General features: G+C 31.8%; 1 protein-coding gene across 5 annotated transcripts; it reads left to right on the plus strand.

The window, feature by feature from the left end:
- The first annotated feature begins 610 nt into the window (after positions 1–610).
- LOC114871210 (putative thiamine transporter SLC35F3) lies at positions 611–15022 on the plus strand. Of its 5 annotated transcripts, none has more exons than XM_029176839.2 (11): positions 611–1089; positions 1515–1666; positions 2230–2465; positions 2700–2846; positions 3600–3947; positions 4024–4152; positions 4475–4664; positions 4789–4878; positions 4959–5088; positions 10104–10648; positions 12270–12356. In XM_029176839.2, the coding sequence occupies exons 2-10, from the start codon at positions 1528–1530 to the stop codon at positions 10642–10644; spliced, it is 1950 nt and encodes a 649-aa protein (XP_029032672.2). In that variant the 5' UTR covers positions 611–1089; positions 1515–1527; the 3' UTR covers positions 10645–10648; positions 12270–12356. The 5 variants fall into 5 exon arrangements, with proteins under 5 accessions (XP_029032672.2, XP_029032687.2, XP_046141001.1 ...); XM_029176854.2 differs by having other exon boundaries at positions 10239–10648; XM_046285045.1 differs by lacking the exon at positions 10104–10648 and having other exon boundaries at positions 12270–15022.
- Positions 15023–15083: the final 61 nt, after the last annotated feature.

Genomic DNA, 15083 nt, shown 5'->3' on the forward strand with positions numbered 1-15083 from the left:
AAAAAAGTGCTTTATATATATATTTTTTTTAATTTCTGAAGCGGTAGCAGGTTTAGTCTATATACACATAAAATTGAAACACGTGTTATGAGTATTTCGGATTGGATTTTCTTATTTGCAATTCCTTTATTTTACTTATCGTATTATTATTATTATATTAGTGATCTCAAATAAAATGTATACTATAAAATATAAAACAATTGATTTTACAACTTATGGTTTTGTTTTTAAAATATATGCAACAATTGAAAAATTCAAATACCGAATCTGAATCATGCGGTTCGAATCAAAAGATTGAAGCTTAGGTGTCTGTTAATAATTAAATAGTTAATTATTTGTATGACTTTCATACCAAAATTTTATTTTATACAAAATTTCCTTCAATCATAAAAATAATTTTTTTATTTTTAATTAAACTGGTCAAAAATTGGAGGGAAGTGATGGACGGAGAACGGGTTGTCAAGTTTGTACTCAACGTACAAAATAAAATTTTTTTGAGATAATTCAATTACAATATTCTTCATAAAATATTAGACAAAAAAAATACAAATAATTTAATACATCAAATGTTTGAAAGCTCTAATAAAACAATTAGTAAACGAAGCGCAGACGCAAGGAGGGTGTTCTAAACGGGTAGTAGTACGAAGTTTACTAGTAATCAATGACGCGACATAGTATACTTAAAACTACTTGAAGACCATTAGCGTGGAATGTGTTAAATTGACCGATAGAAAATAATGTTGTATTCAATTCGACCAAATAATCGAACAATTCAAACTGTTAATTAATGGTTAACAATGACAGCCATACACGTTTGACCAAAAAAGTAACAACTTATGTCGAGTGGCAGTAAAATACAAATGCTCCACTGGCTGTTGCATTATTAGATTCTGTTAATAGGGCAGCCATAAAACATGTCAATCTAAAGAACTAGTGGAGTAGCAATGGGTGAAACGACTTTGTGATATAATTGTAGTCAAATTAAAATGACAGTGTGTGTAAAATGGAGTGAGCATTTTTGTGCACTGCGAACGATGGATACGTTAAATTTAAAGCACATCGTGACTTCCGATCAAAAATGTGAAGAAGGTATGTCAAGTTTGCGATCAAAAGTAACCGCTGAGTTAATGCGATAGTTGTTGTTTTTCTTATTTTAAAAAATCCATATCTTCTCTTCTAAATCTAAGTCATGTTGCTTAAAAGGGTGATTATTGTCAATATCACGTGTGGTTTAAAATTGACAATTATAAGAAGATAATGGTATAAATAATAGTAGAAAATTTGAATAATCTTGCTGTACTGTACAAGTTATAACAAAAGGATGTTATATGTAAAGTTAATGTCTGTGTGTTTGAAGTATGCAACACATTTGGTACATTTGCAGAATAATTAATTAATTGTTGAAGTAATTGCATTTACTTTATATTTGAAGATATTTAGTATGTTTAGGCGTATGAAAATTTTCTATCTTTCTTCAAGTATGTTGAAAGCAAACATTATAATATGTTTTAAAGAACAAACTTAAATATGGGTAGCCAAGGAGTTGGGGACATTCCAACAATATTTCATCCCCAACAAATTCATGCTCCAAGTATTATTCTTGGAGATGGTCAGCAGAACCATGGCCCTCAAAGCACCAGTGGTCAACTTACTCGTGACAATTCTGGTAAGTGTAGATTCAAAATACTTAATGGATCTCCCAAAATTGATTATCAATTGTATACATAATTCTTAAAACTCCACGAATTAACTTATCATTCTTTAATTATAATTTCAATTTCTGTCACAGGAATGCATATGAATTTTATACAAATCCACTAACAAATCCACTAACCATATTTATTTTTGTAAATATTAAAATAATTAAAATTTTGTAATATTAAAATAATTTAAAAATAATGATGTTAATTTGTTCTTCCTATTATTCAAAAGTAATATTATTAATTTTTTGTTTCCATTTCAAATTGAAAGGAAAATAAGAATGAAAGCAATTGTTAAATAAAATATAGGAAATCTGTGAAACATAGGGATCGTAGCTGAAAGCGAATCCGAATCTTTCGTATTGTAGTCGGCCATCGTCAGCACGCTATCATCCCTTCTTTCACTCGCTATCAATCCTCTTATTATTGTTTTAGTGTCTCAATCCCACAGAAATGATGTTTCATTATATACACATTACGTAATATTATTAATCTATAACTAATTAATTTATTTGTTTGAAAAATGTAGGCTGTGAACAGCAACAAGGATGTAGCATTAGCGGTGGCCGAGATTCCGTGCCAAGTTGTCGGCCATTGGATACAAGCGGAAGCGGAACTGGAGGTGGAGGTACAGATAATCAAGGACATGGTATAGGTCAAACTCAAGTTCAGTCCCATGTAACAGCACCTCCAGTTACTTACCATCACAGATCTAATTCTTTATCCACATGTTATGCATCCTGTTGTGCAGAATCTGCAAAAAAGGTTAATTATTTTTAAACGATATTTACCTGATTAAGTCACCTATGATACTGTTATTTAATTTTTTAAAAACATGATTTTTTTATTATTAATCTATTAAATTTAATTCACTTTTATCATTATTAACTGTTTTATTTAAATAATTTGTAATTTCGAATGATAATAATACTAATAATGATTTTTAAAAATAAAATATTTGTTATTTATTTTTTAACAATTATCTCATTATGATTGCAGATATATTTTGGAGTGTGTGTTACAATATGTGTCACAGCAAGTTGGGTTGGTGCTACACACTGTATCAAATATTTATATTTTCACAAACATGAAACTCCTAATTATTCGTCGTTTTCTAATTCATCCATTACAGGACGTCATCAGCATGTAAGTTTATACAATTTCTTCATTCACTAAATCTCTTCGATTTTAAATAAATTAGATACGTTACGAAACATTAATAAGCAGTTAAATACATACATGTTTGACGAATTTAACGAAGTTAACAAATCTGTAATTTAAAAGTAAGTATATTTTATTATTTTATTAATTATCGAGGATCTCTTTGCAAGATCCAATTTAATTGCATGCATTTGAACATACACTAGTTGCATGCAATTATGTCACCTTACATGAGTATTATATTTTTTTATTATCTCATTTCTTGTATTATATTAGAAATTTTGTATGAATTGGAAAATAAAAAATTCAAATAAATATAATTTTTGTAGAATATAAATTATTCTTTAATCATACATGTATATAGTAAATAAATTTAAATACATACTATAGAAAATAGGTACAGAATTTTTGTTATATATGAGAGCATTCCATGTTCACTATATTTCAGTAGTGCAACTATGCGGGTGAAAAGGGTCAGTTGATCCCTTATTAAAAAATTAAATTAAATTTTATTACAATTGTACATAATATTATCATAATGCTAATAAGGTATTAAGAAAATTTGTTGACTCCCTTATAGAACCCTTCTGGTTGCGCTACTGGTGTATTAAAATGAATAAACGATGTAATAATTACATACATTTATTATAATAAATATTTTAGTAATATATTAGATAATAAGATTACATTATTAGAATAATATCAGTTTAACGATATTCTGTTTTGAAATGTTTTCAGACGGTTCCATATAACGCGCCATTTTTTACGACCTGGTTTTGTACAAATTGGGAAATCCTTTACTTCCCAGTTTATTTTCTTTGCCAATCTATAAGGATAAAATGTAATACTCCATCAGAAATAATCGCGGAGAGTTTACGAGGTTTCCGTGATAAAGGATTCACTGGTGGTCGTTTTTTGATCAGATGTAGTCTTTTTTGTGGACTCTGGGTAGTTACAAATTACATGTATATTTATTCGCTCAGGATACTACTAGCCACCGATGTAATGGCACTGTTCGCGACGAACGTCTCTTGTGTCTATTTATTATCGTGGGTTATTCTTCACGAACAATTTGTCGGTGTAAGGGTTAGTGATTACTTTTTAATTATTAATTCACTTGATTGCATCGTACAACAATTTGTAAAACAAATATATATTTTAGATAGTAGCAGTGATTTTATGCAATACTGGAATTGCACTTTTAGCGTACATGGATGGTATAACCGGAAGTCCAACATTAGGTGGTGTAGTTTTGGCAACATCCGCGGCAGCCGGATCAGCAGTTTACAAGGTGAATTTTTATATATGTATAATCATTCTTTTTTTTTCTTTTTTATTATTGTATCCTAAATATCTTTAACATTAACTGATGAAATTACAGAAATAGAATGCATATTAAAATTTAAATTAAAAATCTTTAGATCAATTTTGCTCCAAGTAATGGATTTGCAACAAGAGACCTTTAAAAATATCCTCTTATTTGATTGTCGTTTGTTTAAAGATTTGATTGTTCCTCAAGAACCAGCTCATCAGTTAAGAGTTAAACAAACGTTTAACTAATGTTAAACCATTAAGGAAAGGTATTAAAAATAACTAATAAAATGTTAAAATAGGTGCTGTTTAAAAAAGTAATAGGAGAGACAACATTCGGCCAAATGTCATTATTTTTTTCTCTTATTGGATTATGCAATGCAGCTCTGTTATGGCCAATTTGTTTGGCTCTTTATTTCTCGGGAGCAGAAAGCGTACACTGGGGACGATTACCATGGACAACGTTGCTTTCAGCAAGTATTCTACATCTAGGTCAGTATCCTTAATGGTTAACATTGATATTGAAGAAAGGGCATATCCAAAACTCATGAAATAAGCGACCGTGAAACAGCTTTATAAAATCGTTAAAGTTATACTTTTTATCGTTGTTTGACAGTTGCAAACATGCTTGGTAACTTCAGCATTGCTCTAACGTATGATCTATTCATCACGTTGGGGTTGATCACAGCAGTACCTGTATCCGCTGGTATGCTAAACTCGGAATAAACTCGTGACCCGTTACATGTTTGACATATCTATTTATTTCCTTTTCCTTTCTGTTTTCAGCGTTGGATGTACTTCTGTACGGGGCCCATTTCATGGGAATGAAACTAGCAGGAATGATCTTTATAGCGGTTGGATTCTTCCTCGTGATGTTCCCGGATAATTGGCCAGATTACATAACCAGACTACTCCGGTATGCATTTCATATGTATTTCGTATACATAATTTATGGTATGTTTATTAATTCTAAGTTCATTTTTCTCTTAGTCTTTAGTTTTGTAGTTATTCTAAGCGACCTATGTTTGCTACCTCTTTACCCTGACACAGAAACATATCATGCAGTATTCCTCGTGCAAAAAAAGGAATTGAAAGTTATCTATACCATTTTGCAATCCTGAACCCCGTTTCTGAAAATTATAAACGATTTAAAATTGGACGTGCAGTTTAAATTTCAAACCATTGAACGTATAGTTCACATGTAAAGGGCCGGCCCTGAGATTTCGGGGATCCGAGGCGAACTCCGAAAAAGGGCCCCGTCGCATATATGACCATAAAAAAAAGTACCTCAAATAAAATTTATAAAATTAACATTAAAGCTTGTATCACTAATTTAGATTTGCATTTACGTCTACAATCGTCTTATGGGGGCCCTGGACCTTGAGGGGCCTAAGGCGGCCGCCTAGTCTGCTTAGGCCCAGAGCCGGCCCTGCACATGCATTGCATTTGCAGCATTATCAGCAATAAATGTTTTAACGCACCGTCACTAATACGATATTTCTATCACGCTTCTGTGTTTTTGCAACCTATGTACCATATATGCATAGGTGGTGCTTCACTGGATTACTTAAAATTTAAACAGTACCTAGTCTTTAGTCCTTTATAACTGGAAAGCAAAGTCTTAGTTGCAAAATGGTGAAGAAATTTTTAAATAACTTTTAAGGTGTACACCATTTTTAACGCGCCTTGTATATACACACTTGTACACACATACACACTACTTTTCACTTTTGCAAGATTATTCAAATGTTGTTTCTCTTGTTTTGCACCAAATAGAAGCAGCGTGTAGTATCACTGACTGTAGGATATGCTTGACATTTAAAATTTTTCTATAAATATCTATCTTTATACTACTTATTTTTTTATTTACAAGTTACATATATCAAATTTACTAAATTTTCTGTATAAACAGCTTCTATAAGAGAAAAAAAAAACTTTAAGATGAGAAGGATCAATGTAACAATACATAATAATATTAATATTACACCTGTGTATGTTGTATACACTTTAATAGTGCTTTTTCATATAACAGCTACTCTGTCAACAATTTTATAAACAATACAAATTTCTTGTTGGAGATCACGTTACACTACCTCTAGGAAAATCGATTACTACTTCTTGATTCACAACCTGTGAATCGTGGCCCTGCACATGCATACATGTGTGCTTGCGCGTGTATGTTCATCTCGCGCGCGTGTGTGTGTGTGTGCCTGTGTGTATGCGTAGGTAAATTGGGAAAACACGAGACCAATTAACCAGACTGAAATTGTTTTTGCTGCTTAGTTAACACACAAATTAAGTGTGCGATAGTTGGTTTAATCATTTTAGTTGTGTAGAAAATATTGGAAGCAAAGCGTAGAAATTTTCTTTACCGTTTAGAGGTAATTGTGTGTTAAATGAATTGACTAAAATAAAAAAATGGCATTGATGTTGTTTTACAGGATGCCTGGAATATGCAACAGGTTTAAAGTATAAGTAAATAAACACTTTTTATAGCTAAGAATACAATTGTTACATAAGAAAATGAAATATTTGGCTGTATGTTTAAACGAAACGATGAACTTACACGTAACCAGGTTTGAGGTGATTTATGCAGTCTTATTCGTACAGCTTTTAGATAGATGTAAAATTTGAAAGTTTATGTGATAGTTACGTTCAACTTGCTAATCATTTGTCAAGTACAGTAACTCTAAATTGTTATACAAGATAGTAGGGATGTATTTCCACGTTATGAAAGTATTTTTTTTACGTCGATTTCATACGTCGAATTATCGAAGATTTAATTAAAACAAATAAAAATATATATACATATTACAGTTTGAAGGAGCAAATATTATAGTTGTTGAAATTTATTAGGCCAATGTTATACTTCTTTAGATTTAAATGTGATCGTTATGGTGTTAAATAGAACTATTCGAGTGGTCAATTTAAATGGAATATCCTATACATATAAAGGGCGTCTCAAAAAAAGAAATATATCGTGAAAACTACAAATTCTCCGTGCCAATAGAAAATCGAAAAGTTCTTTACAATTTTGAAATTTTGAGGGAGGGAGGATTCAACTTCCAGACATGCGATTGATATCCCAGACATAAAAACACATAAGCAGTATCGAGCAAAATAGGCTTCCCTTAAATATTAAAAATAATTTAGAAAAGAAATAATGAAATTCTTCATTATTATATTTCATAAAATATAGTATAGAAGTACAAATTATGAATAATAACATAAATATCAATTCAAATTCTCCCGCGTAAACGTTGTTGCGCGAGTGGTGGGGGCCTCTCCCATACATCGTCATTTCCCCCGAGGACGCTTAGGTGAAAGGGTGAGAGCTACTATGCTAGATACTGTACTTATTGTTAAATACACATGTGCATACATATACACACAGAACTATTTAATATCGCGTGTGATTTGTATTACTGAATCCAAGATTTTTAATACATCACCTAATTATTTTTAGAACATTTCTTTTTATTGGAGCGAAGCTCTGCTATTAAACGACTGATAGGGATTTTTTTGTCACTTTTTAACTCAAAAACTGTCAGCCACGAAGCAGATGGCGGCCTAGTATATTGGTAAGAGAATCAGAGATTGAAAATAGTAAAGAGATTTTCGATTTCTTCTTGCACGTGGAATATGCACGTTTCAGCTTGTTACTTATTTTTGGGACACCTTGTATATACTCTACACTGTATTTACACGTGATTATTAAAATACAAACTGAACAGTCAAAGTTGCAATTCAATAGAGATTTAATGTGTTTTTTCTTGCATCTTACAAATAAACACAGGATATTATTACGAATTAAAGTACATAATCATAATTGGATAATAAAACAAGTACATGTACATATATAAATAGGATTAGGATTAGTATTTTGACGTATTTCAAATGTCGACGTTAAAAACATACATCCATAATTCAGAAATACTTGGAATAGTAACAAATATTAAAAAAATATATATAAAATGTTTCTATTAGTTTACCTCGGAAACTTATAATTTTTTTTTTTATATAAACTGCAAAAAAGTTTAATTATTTGCATTTAATAGATTTATATATTTATATAGATAAAGCATCTATCGGAAAAAGCTACGTATTATATTTTTAAAGTGAAATGATCGATCAATTAGTATTTCTTTTCCAGTATTTTAAATTTACTGTTTACACTGCCACTGTGTATAATATATGGACTACATAAACTATTAGAAACGGTTTTCTTGAAAAGTAATAGCAGTAGCAGCATAATTCTTTTTTTAAAGCTTTTATCTGATGTACGAGGTATTGTTGGCGCATCCCTCGGGAACCGGGTGCGGCGGCAATCTTTATCTTTTTTCTTTTTTTTCTCTTTTCATGTTTTCCAATAACTCATTGAAAAACAAATAATATTCATTCGAAACAGTGAACGCGGAGAATTTAAAAAAATAAAATTCAGCAGAAATATGAAAATAAATTTGACAAATATGGATTTTCTTGACTTTTTATGGTATCATTCGGATTTTAGTTGTTTACGTTGTAAGTTATAGACACAGTGTTTGCTTGTCCGTTAAGAATTGTTTCCGATAGAAACCGACGAAACGTTCAATTACGTAAAGAATACAAGAAAATTGCTTGAGCTGCTTACTGTGTTGTGTTGTGTTGTGTTGTGTTGTGATGCGCTGTGTATGAATTATGAATCGATATCAACACTTGATCACTCGCTTCCAAACAATCAGGACAATTATATGCTGTTACAGAAATATAGTCCTCGTGAGTCACAATTCGAGGTAAGAAAATACATTGCCCACATTTTTTTCCCTGTTATTTACATTAAAAATTCATCTGTTTAATCGAATGTCTTTCATCGTTGCAAATCAACGCGACATTGGCCACGTATTTCTAACGATCAATTATAACCTAAATACAGCATAAACTGGACACTTACGTATAGCATCGAGCATAGTAGACTCGGTACTGTACACTGTACATATAACACCGTACATAATACAATTACATGATACACGTAATCAATTTACCGTGTTTATCGCACTTATTCAATCTGATATTTAAGATGAATTTTCTGTAAGTAACAAATAAAAGATTTCAAAAGACGCACGATTTATGTACATATATTTTGCTGTGTCAATTTTTTGTGTATGTGGATGTACGATAAATATCCTACTTAATTCTATTTTCTTTTTAATGCAATTGCTTTCTATTGTCTGTTAAGAAGCATGAAATTTTTGCTTTCGCCTGCGTATAAATTTTAATTCAAATTTTAATGCATCACATACTTAATAAAACAAGTAAATGTATCAAGTGAGGTTTAATTAAATTACACCGCGGTATATAGGGAAAGAAGGAATTCTATGAAAGGAAAAGCCATTTCAAAGTTTTCTAGACGCAGAATTTCTATGGATTTGTATTGCAATATTTATTATCATTTACGTGCTCCTAAAATTCGACTAGCTTTTAAATATAAATAAATAAACAAAGAGAAGAAAAAATAATTGAAATGTGCAGTGATAATGAGTGCTGCATTATAGTACAGTACTGAGCAAAGCAAGCTTCCCTAGGGAAAATAGCGCTATAGGGAAGTAGAAATTCTCAGATTCTTAATTTTGAAGAAATTAATATTAAGAGTAATTTAAAAAGTAAATAATATAATTTTCAATTATAAAATTTAGTACATAATTAAGAAATATAAATAACAAAATAAATATCGATTTAATGATAGGATCACAGACCTTTACATATTTGAGGCCGTCTTCCCTATATTGCCATTTTCTCTTTAGACGCCTATTGTACATATCAATATCAGTAATTTGATTATCGACCAATGAATTGATAATTCGGCACAAAACTTCATTATCAACAAAAAAAAGTACATACACTCACCATCAGTTAGCCATGTCTGTATAATTCCTTTGAACAACAACATTAAAGGTCCGAGAAAAAGACGCGACGACGCGATATACATATAAGTCAAGACGCCGTGAAAAGAAGCCGTGATACAGGTCGTTGTGGGATAATAATACATAATGAAAATACTGATGAGAGGTGTGGAATTGATATACGCAGTACCACGGACGCCCAGCAACGTAGGAGCACCGTTGCTAGAAGCCGGTGCTCGTCGATGCAACAACGTCAATATCGGCTACGAAGTTACGGTGTGTCGTCGGCTCACGGTGACGGGCAAATGCTACTACCGATCAACAACAATAACAGCAACCAGACTAACAACAACAACCAGTCGAGCAACGATGTACTGATGACGACGGCCGCTAATCTGACACATCGGCATATTAGTTCGTCTCAACAGAACAACGCTGCTTCCGAATCCCAACCTCGACGCGTTCCTACCTCCGTTTCGATCTCGACCTCGACCCCGATCTCAAATTCGACCTCAACCTCGACCGCTACCGCGACCGTGACCGCGACCAACACTCATCAACGTTCCCACCTTCCTGGCCTTCAAAACCAATAAAAAGGTACGATTGAAAAAAGCCGCGAATCAACCTTATACCTTCGCATACTCGATAAACAACGGTTAGAGATTATTAAAATTTGAAAAATTTCACTTTTATATAAACTTCTATCCTTTTCCTCTTTTTTTATTTTCATTTCATTAGCAAAATTTCGCGTTATCAATTTATAAGAATTAAAACGGAAGTATGCATAAGTCAGACACGACTTTCAACTCGGAATTTGCCCATTTCCGTTGCTGCACAAGAACCTAATCTAGGTTTGGAAATTAACTGTTCTTTTCGGCCAATTTTCAGAAGCTACGTTCCCTTTCTTCCGCCGTAGGACGACCGTAAGTCCTTGATATACATATGTACCACAGACGCATGCCATATGAATCGTACCCCATGCGTGATACGCAAACCTATCGAAACAAATGTAGCCCTGATGCGCATGCGCGATCCATGAGGCATGCGCCTGAGGTGCACCTACTTAAAAACTACGGTCGTCGCGCAGGCCAAAACGCGCATTGGGAAAAATGGCGTGCAGCTTCTGAAAATCGGCGGAAAAGAACAGTTAATTCCTAAGCCTGACCTATACACTTAAATACACTATATCTGCAAATAACGAATAGGAAATATTACGTATTTTGCTGTTTCATTATTTTGCATTCAGCAAGCAAGATTCAAAAATATAAATGAATTGAGGTTTATGTCTGAAGAGGATCAATCTTACTCGATTTATCGAATATTAAGTTTATCGTTTATACTCGATTATTTTTCAAATTTCTACGTATTACGTATTTGAAAAATTACAAACTCCTATCTTCAATAGTTTAATGAACAAGGAAGGTAATGCACGGTTTATGATTTGCAACGAATCGCTGTAAGTAATATCTGTTTAATCTCGACGAGTTAAGTAATTTCTTCAACATTACATTATACATTGTGTATATTATACAATAGAAATTCACACATTGAATTGGAACCGGCTATTTAGAGTCTTGTACGAGAATAAGTTTAAATGGGCTTTTGTAATATAGGTTTTGCTAATTCTGAATTGCTAGTTCATGGTAGGTTTTGTTGAAAATAACTTATTGTTAGTTGATACGATATGCCTGCGTTAACGAATGACTGGAAATATTTATCTGTAGCTAATTAGGTAATTTTGTTATCATTCCTTTGTTATATATTCCCTAATATATAATAGTAAATATATTTATACATATAGTTATTTGTTTGATGGAATGAAGCATCGTGACTAATGTCATGCTGCTCGACGTTTTATTTACATCATAGTTTTTCAATTCGATTTATACGTTTGAAATTTTAAGTATTCGTATAATTTGTGAACTTTTTCATAAAATGTATCGGTACTGATACGTTTATAAGGTACTTACACGAGAGTACTCGCCGTATAAATGTAAAGGAATAGTTCAGAAATTTTACAAAAAGGATCGATTAATACTATCATCGTAGAAATTTTCAGCAGTTTTTCGTCGATCTCAAATTATGGATCTACTGTAAAATATTTTCTTGTTTGAAAATTTCTACGAGTTAGGCACTCGATAAGATTGCATGCAAATTGAAATTTAGTTGAAAAAAAAAATTTAGAAAACGATACGATTGAGTAGAGATGTATTTGCAGATGGAGTAGAAGACACGGACACGGTGTACCGGGAGGTACGCAACGCGATGTCATCGATTATCGCACTGGCTACATTAAATCTCATCTTCGATCACCTTCCGGAAGAGTTCGGTGACTATATGCACTGTCGATTCGATTAAACACAACATTCGTTTGCCAAACGAATATTTGGATGTTCGTAACGTTCGCGTTCCAAAATTCAACGTGTCTCGACAGTATCGTCAAGAAAGTAGCAATAGGAAGAAAGAAAAAATAATAGCACGAGAAAGAACTTTTAACGCGTTCGTTGCCGGCATGCGAGGCACACGATGAATGCCGAACATTCCCGAACGGCAACGAACGTATTAACTAATTGTAAATGCATACACACACACTCATACTCACTCACAAACACACACAAAATTCATTTTATTTCAAAGATTATGTACCGTTCCCGTAAAACTTTTTAAAGTGTATCGTCGTCTTTCTTCGACAACTTTTAATCTCGACGCAAATGTGAAATTTAAACTGTTCAAAATTAAACAGGTTCAATTCCACATTTTTTAAAATTATAAAATTACTATGCGCTCGCTCAAAGTCCTCTATACATGCTCGAGAATCATTTTCCTAATTTTGTTGAACAGTGTTTATTAGTTGATCGATCTGTAGCGGGATTTCTTTCTTTTGAGGAACTTCAAGCAAGCGTATAGACAGAATTTACTATATCATAGGGACAACGTTATACGTATAAAATGTTATGCAACAACATATGTACTTAATATGTTCAAATGCATCATTTAAACTAATTTATTTCTTAGACTAGTCAACAAAGAGAACGTTTAATTTATACTTCAATTAAATTTATAATACAAAATTGAATAAATATCTCTGTTGAATTTATTTTGTAATATAATCTAAGATGAATTTAACAAAGTAAATAACGTACGCACCCGCTCACTTACTACTTAAATAACCTGTAGAGATTATGACGAAAAATTATGATTTCGTTAAAAGAAAAAAGAGAAAGGGGAAAGTACAAAAGCTAGTCGGAGACGAAATTAAAATATTAAACATCACGTTTTCGTTTTGAAAAATTTCATTAATAGAGTAGTGCCGTTTAATCGTCGCAGAATTTTACTTTGATTTAATTACCTATATCGTAAAAATTTCAACTATTCGATCGAAATAATTGTTACGTATAGTAATCAATGAAAAAATAGGTAAATCTAATTAATTAATTAATTCGTTGATCTTCGATCAGGGACAATAAATCACGTGGAGGCAAGCTTGCCGAATAGTCCATGATATCGTAGTAGATAATTCCACGTCAATTATATAAATAGACAAATGTTGCGTTGCGGCAATTAAATAAGCACTACCACGACTGTGCATATTTCGTGTATTCGGAAACTTGAGTCAATTACTCGAGTTAACTATTTACATATGTACGTGTATTTATATCGAGCAAACATATTGTGAAATTAATCATTTCGGTAAGTTTCAATTCCATTTCGTCGAATCACGACGAATAAATAATCTTGTATTGTAATTATTTGGAAAGTAATGAAATATACGTAAACGCGTACCACTTCGTATATTTACTTCTTGTTCACTTTCTCAATTATACTATACTTTATAATTACATTTACTTTAACTTTTTTATTTGTTTAAGAATTATGACTCATTTGTAGTACATAGATACTTTTATTTTATCAATAAACAAGAAGCTTGTTTTCATCTTATAAAATAGAAGGAAGCGATATCTTACGTTTCCTCTTTCAAATTTTCTAGCGCCAGTATTGATATACGATAGATCGATAAGAATAGTCGACCTACAAACACGTGACCTGTAACTTGTAAAGACAATCAGCTATACTATGTATGTATGCATTTATATACAGAGTACTTGATAATAGATGAGAGAAACTTTAAGGGGTGATTCCAAAGGTCAAAATAAGACAAAAATCAAGAATCATGAAATAGCATTCGAGGCTTTGTTTTCTAGTTATTAATATTATAAAATTCGAGCGCCTGGAACCGGCAATCTGCGCAGCATCGATGGTTGAAGCATCAGGCACTTTTTACTCGAACCTCAAACACCATTTCGTTATTCTTGATTTTCATCTATTTTGACCTCTAAAATCACCCCTTTAATTTTTTCCACTATTATGGAACATTCTGTATATAATAGAAGTAGATTAAATAAGGAAAATTTTTCTTTAAATATTAGGTATATCTGTGCAGCATAAAACTATTACTTTATTATATTGCTTTCTAATTTACTTACGCAATTCTAATGCTATTTTTACCATCTTTTAAAATAGCAATTATTAACAATTTAATATAATTGATTAAAGGGAATCTATTATTTATCAAAGTGTTCTTATCAAACGGAAAGTATCGCCGATTTTTAATTTACGTTATAAAAACAAAGATTGGTGATTTCGCTCAATTAAATGATATATATAGCCATGTGTACTACTTAATTACTATCAACTTGTAACTCAATGTTACTACTGTCTAAGAATGTAACCGATAAGTACGTAAAATCAAAACGTGTAATGACTTTGCATGATTAAGTATCTCTAAGGATGTAAATAAACAGTGAATACATTAGCAACATGTTACACATTCAAAGATCTATCTGTTACAAATGTTGTAAGAGATAAGTATAAAGTATAAACAAAAAGGCATTATACTTAAAATATTTAAGTATATGTATGTATATACTGTAGCGATGTATTTAATAAAATGCATAGCGAATTTTAAACGTTTACAGAATCATCTTTCTTTCAAGCACGGCCAGTTAAATCGACGGTACAACACGTGCATTTG

The sequence above is a fragment of the Osmia bicornis genome, chromosome 3 (assembly GCF_907164935.1).
Source record: "Osmia bicornis bicornis chromosome 3, iOsmBic2.1, whole genome shotgun sequence".
NCBI classification, from domain to species: Eukaryota; Metazoa; Arthropoda; class Insecta; order Hymenoptera; family Megachilidae; genus Osmia; species Osmia bicornis.

Bases quoted from the DNA above. Each gene is read 5' to 3' on its own strand.
- LOC114871210 (XM_029176839.2), top strand. From the start codon at position 1,528: ATGGGTAGCCAAGGAGTTGGGGACATTCCAACAATATTTCATCCCCAA. The intron at 2,847-3,599 runs GTAAGTTTATAC...AAATGTTTTCAG, and splicing joins TTACAGGACGTCATCAGCAT to ACGGTTCCATATAACGCGCC. The intron at 3,948-4,023 runs GTTAGTGATTAC...TATATATTTTAG, and splicing joins AACAATTTGTCGGTGTAAGG to ATAGTAGCAGTGATTTTATG.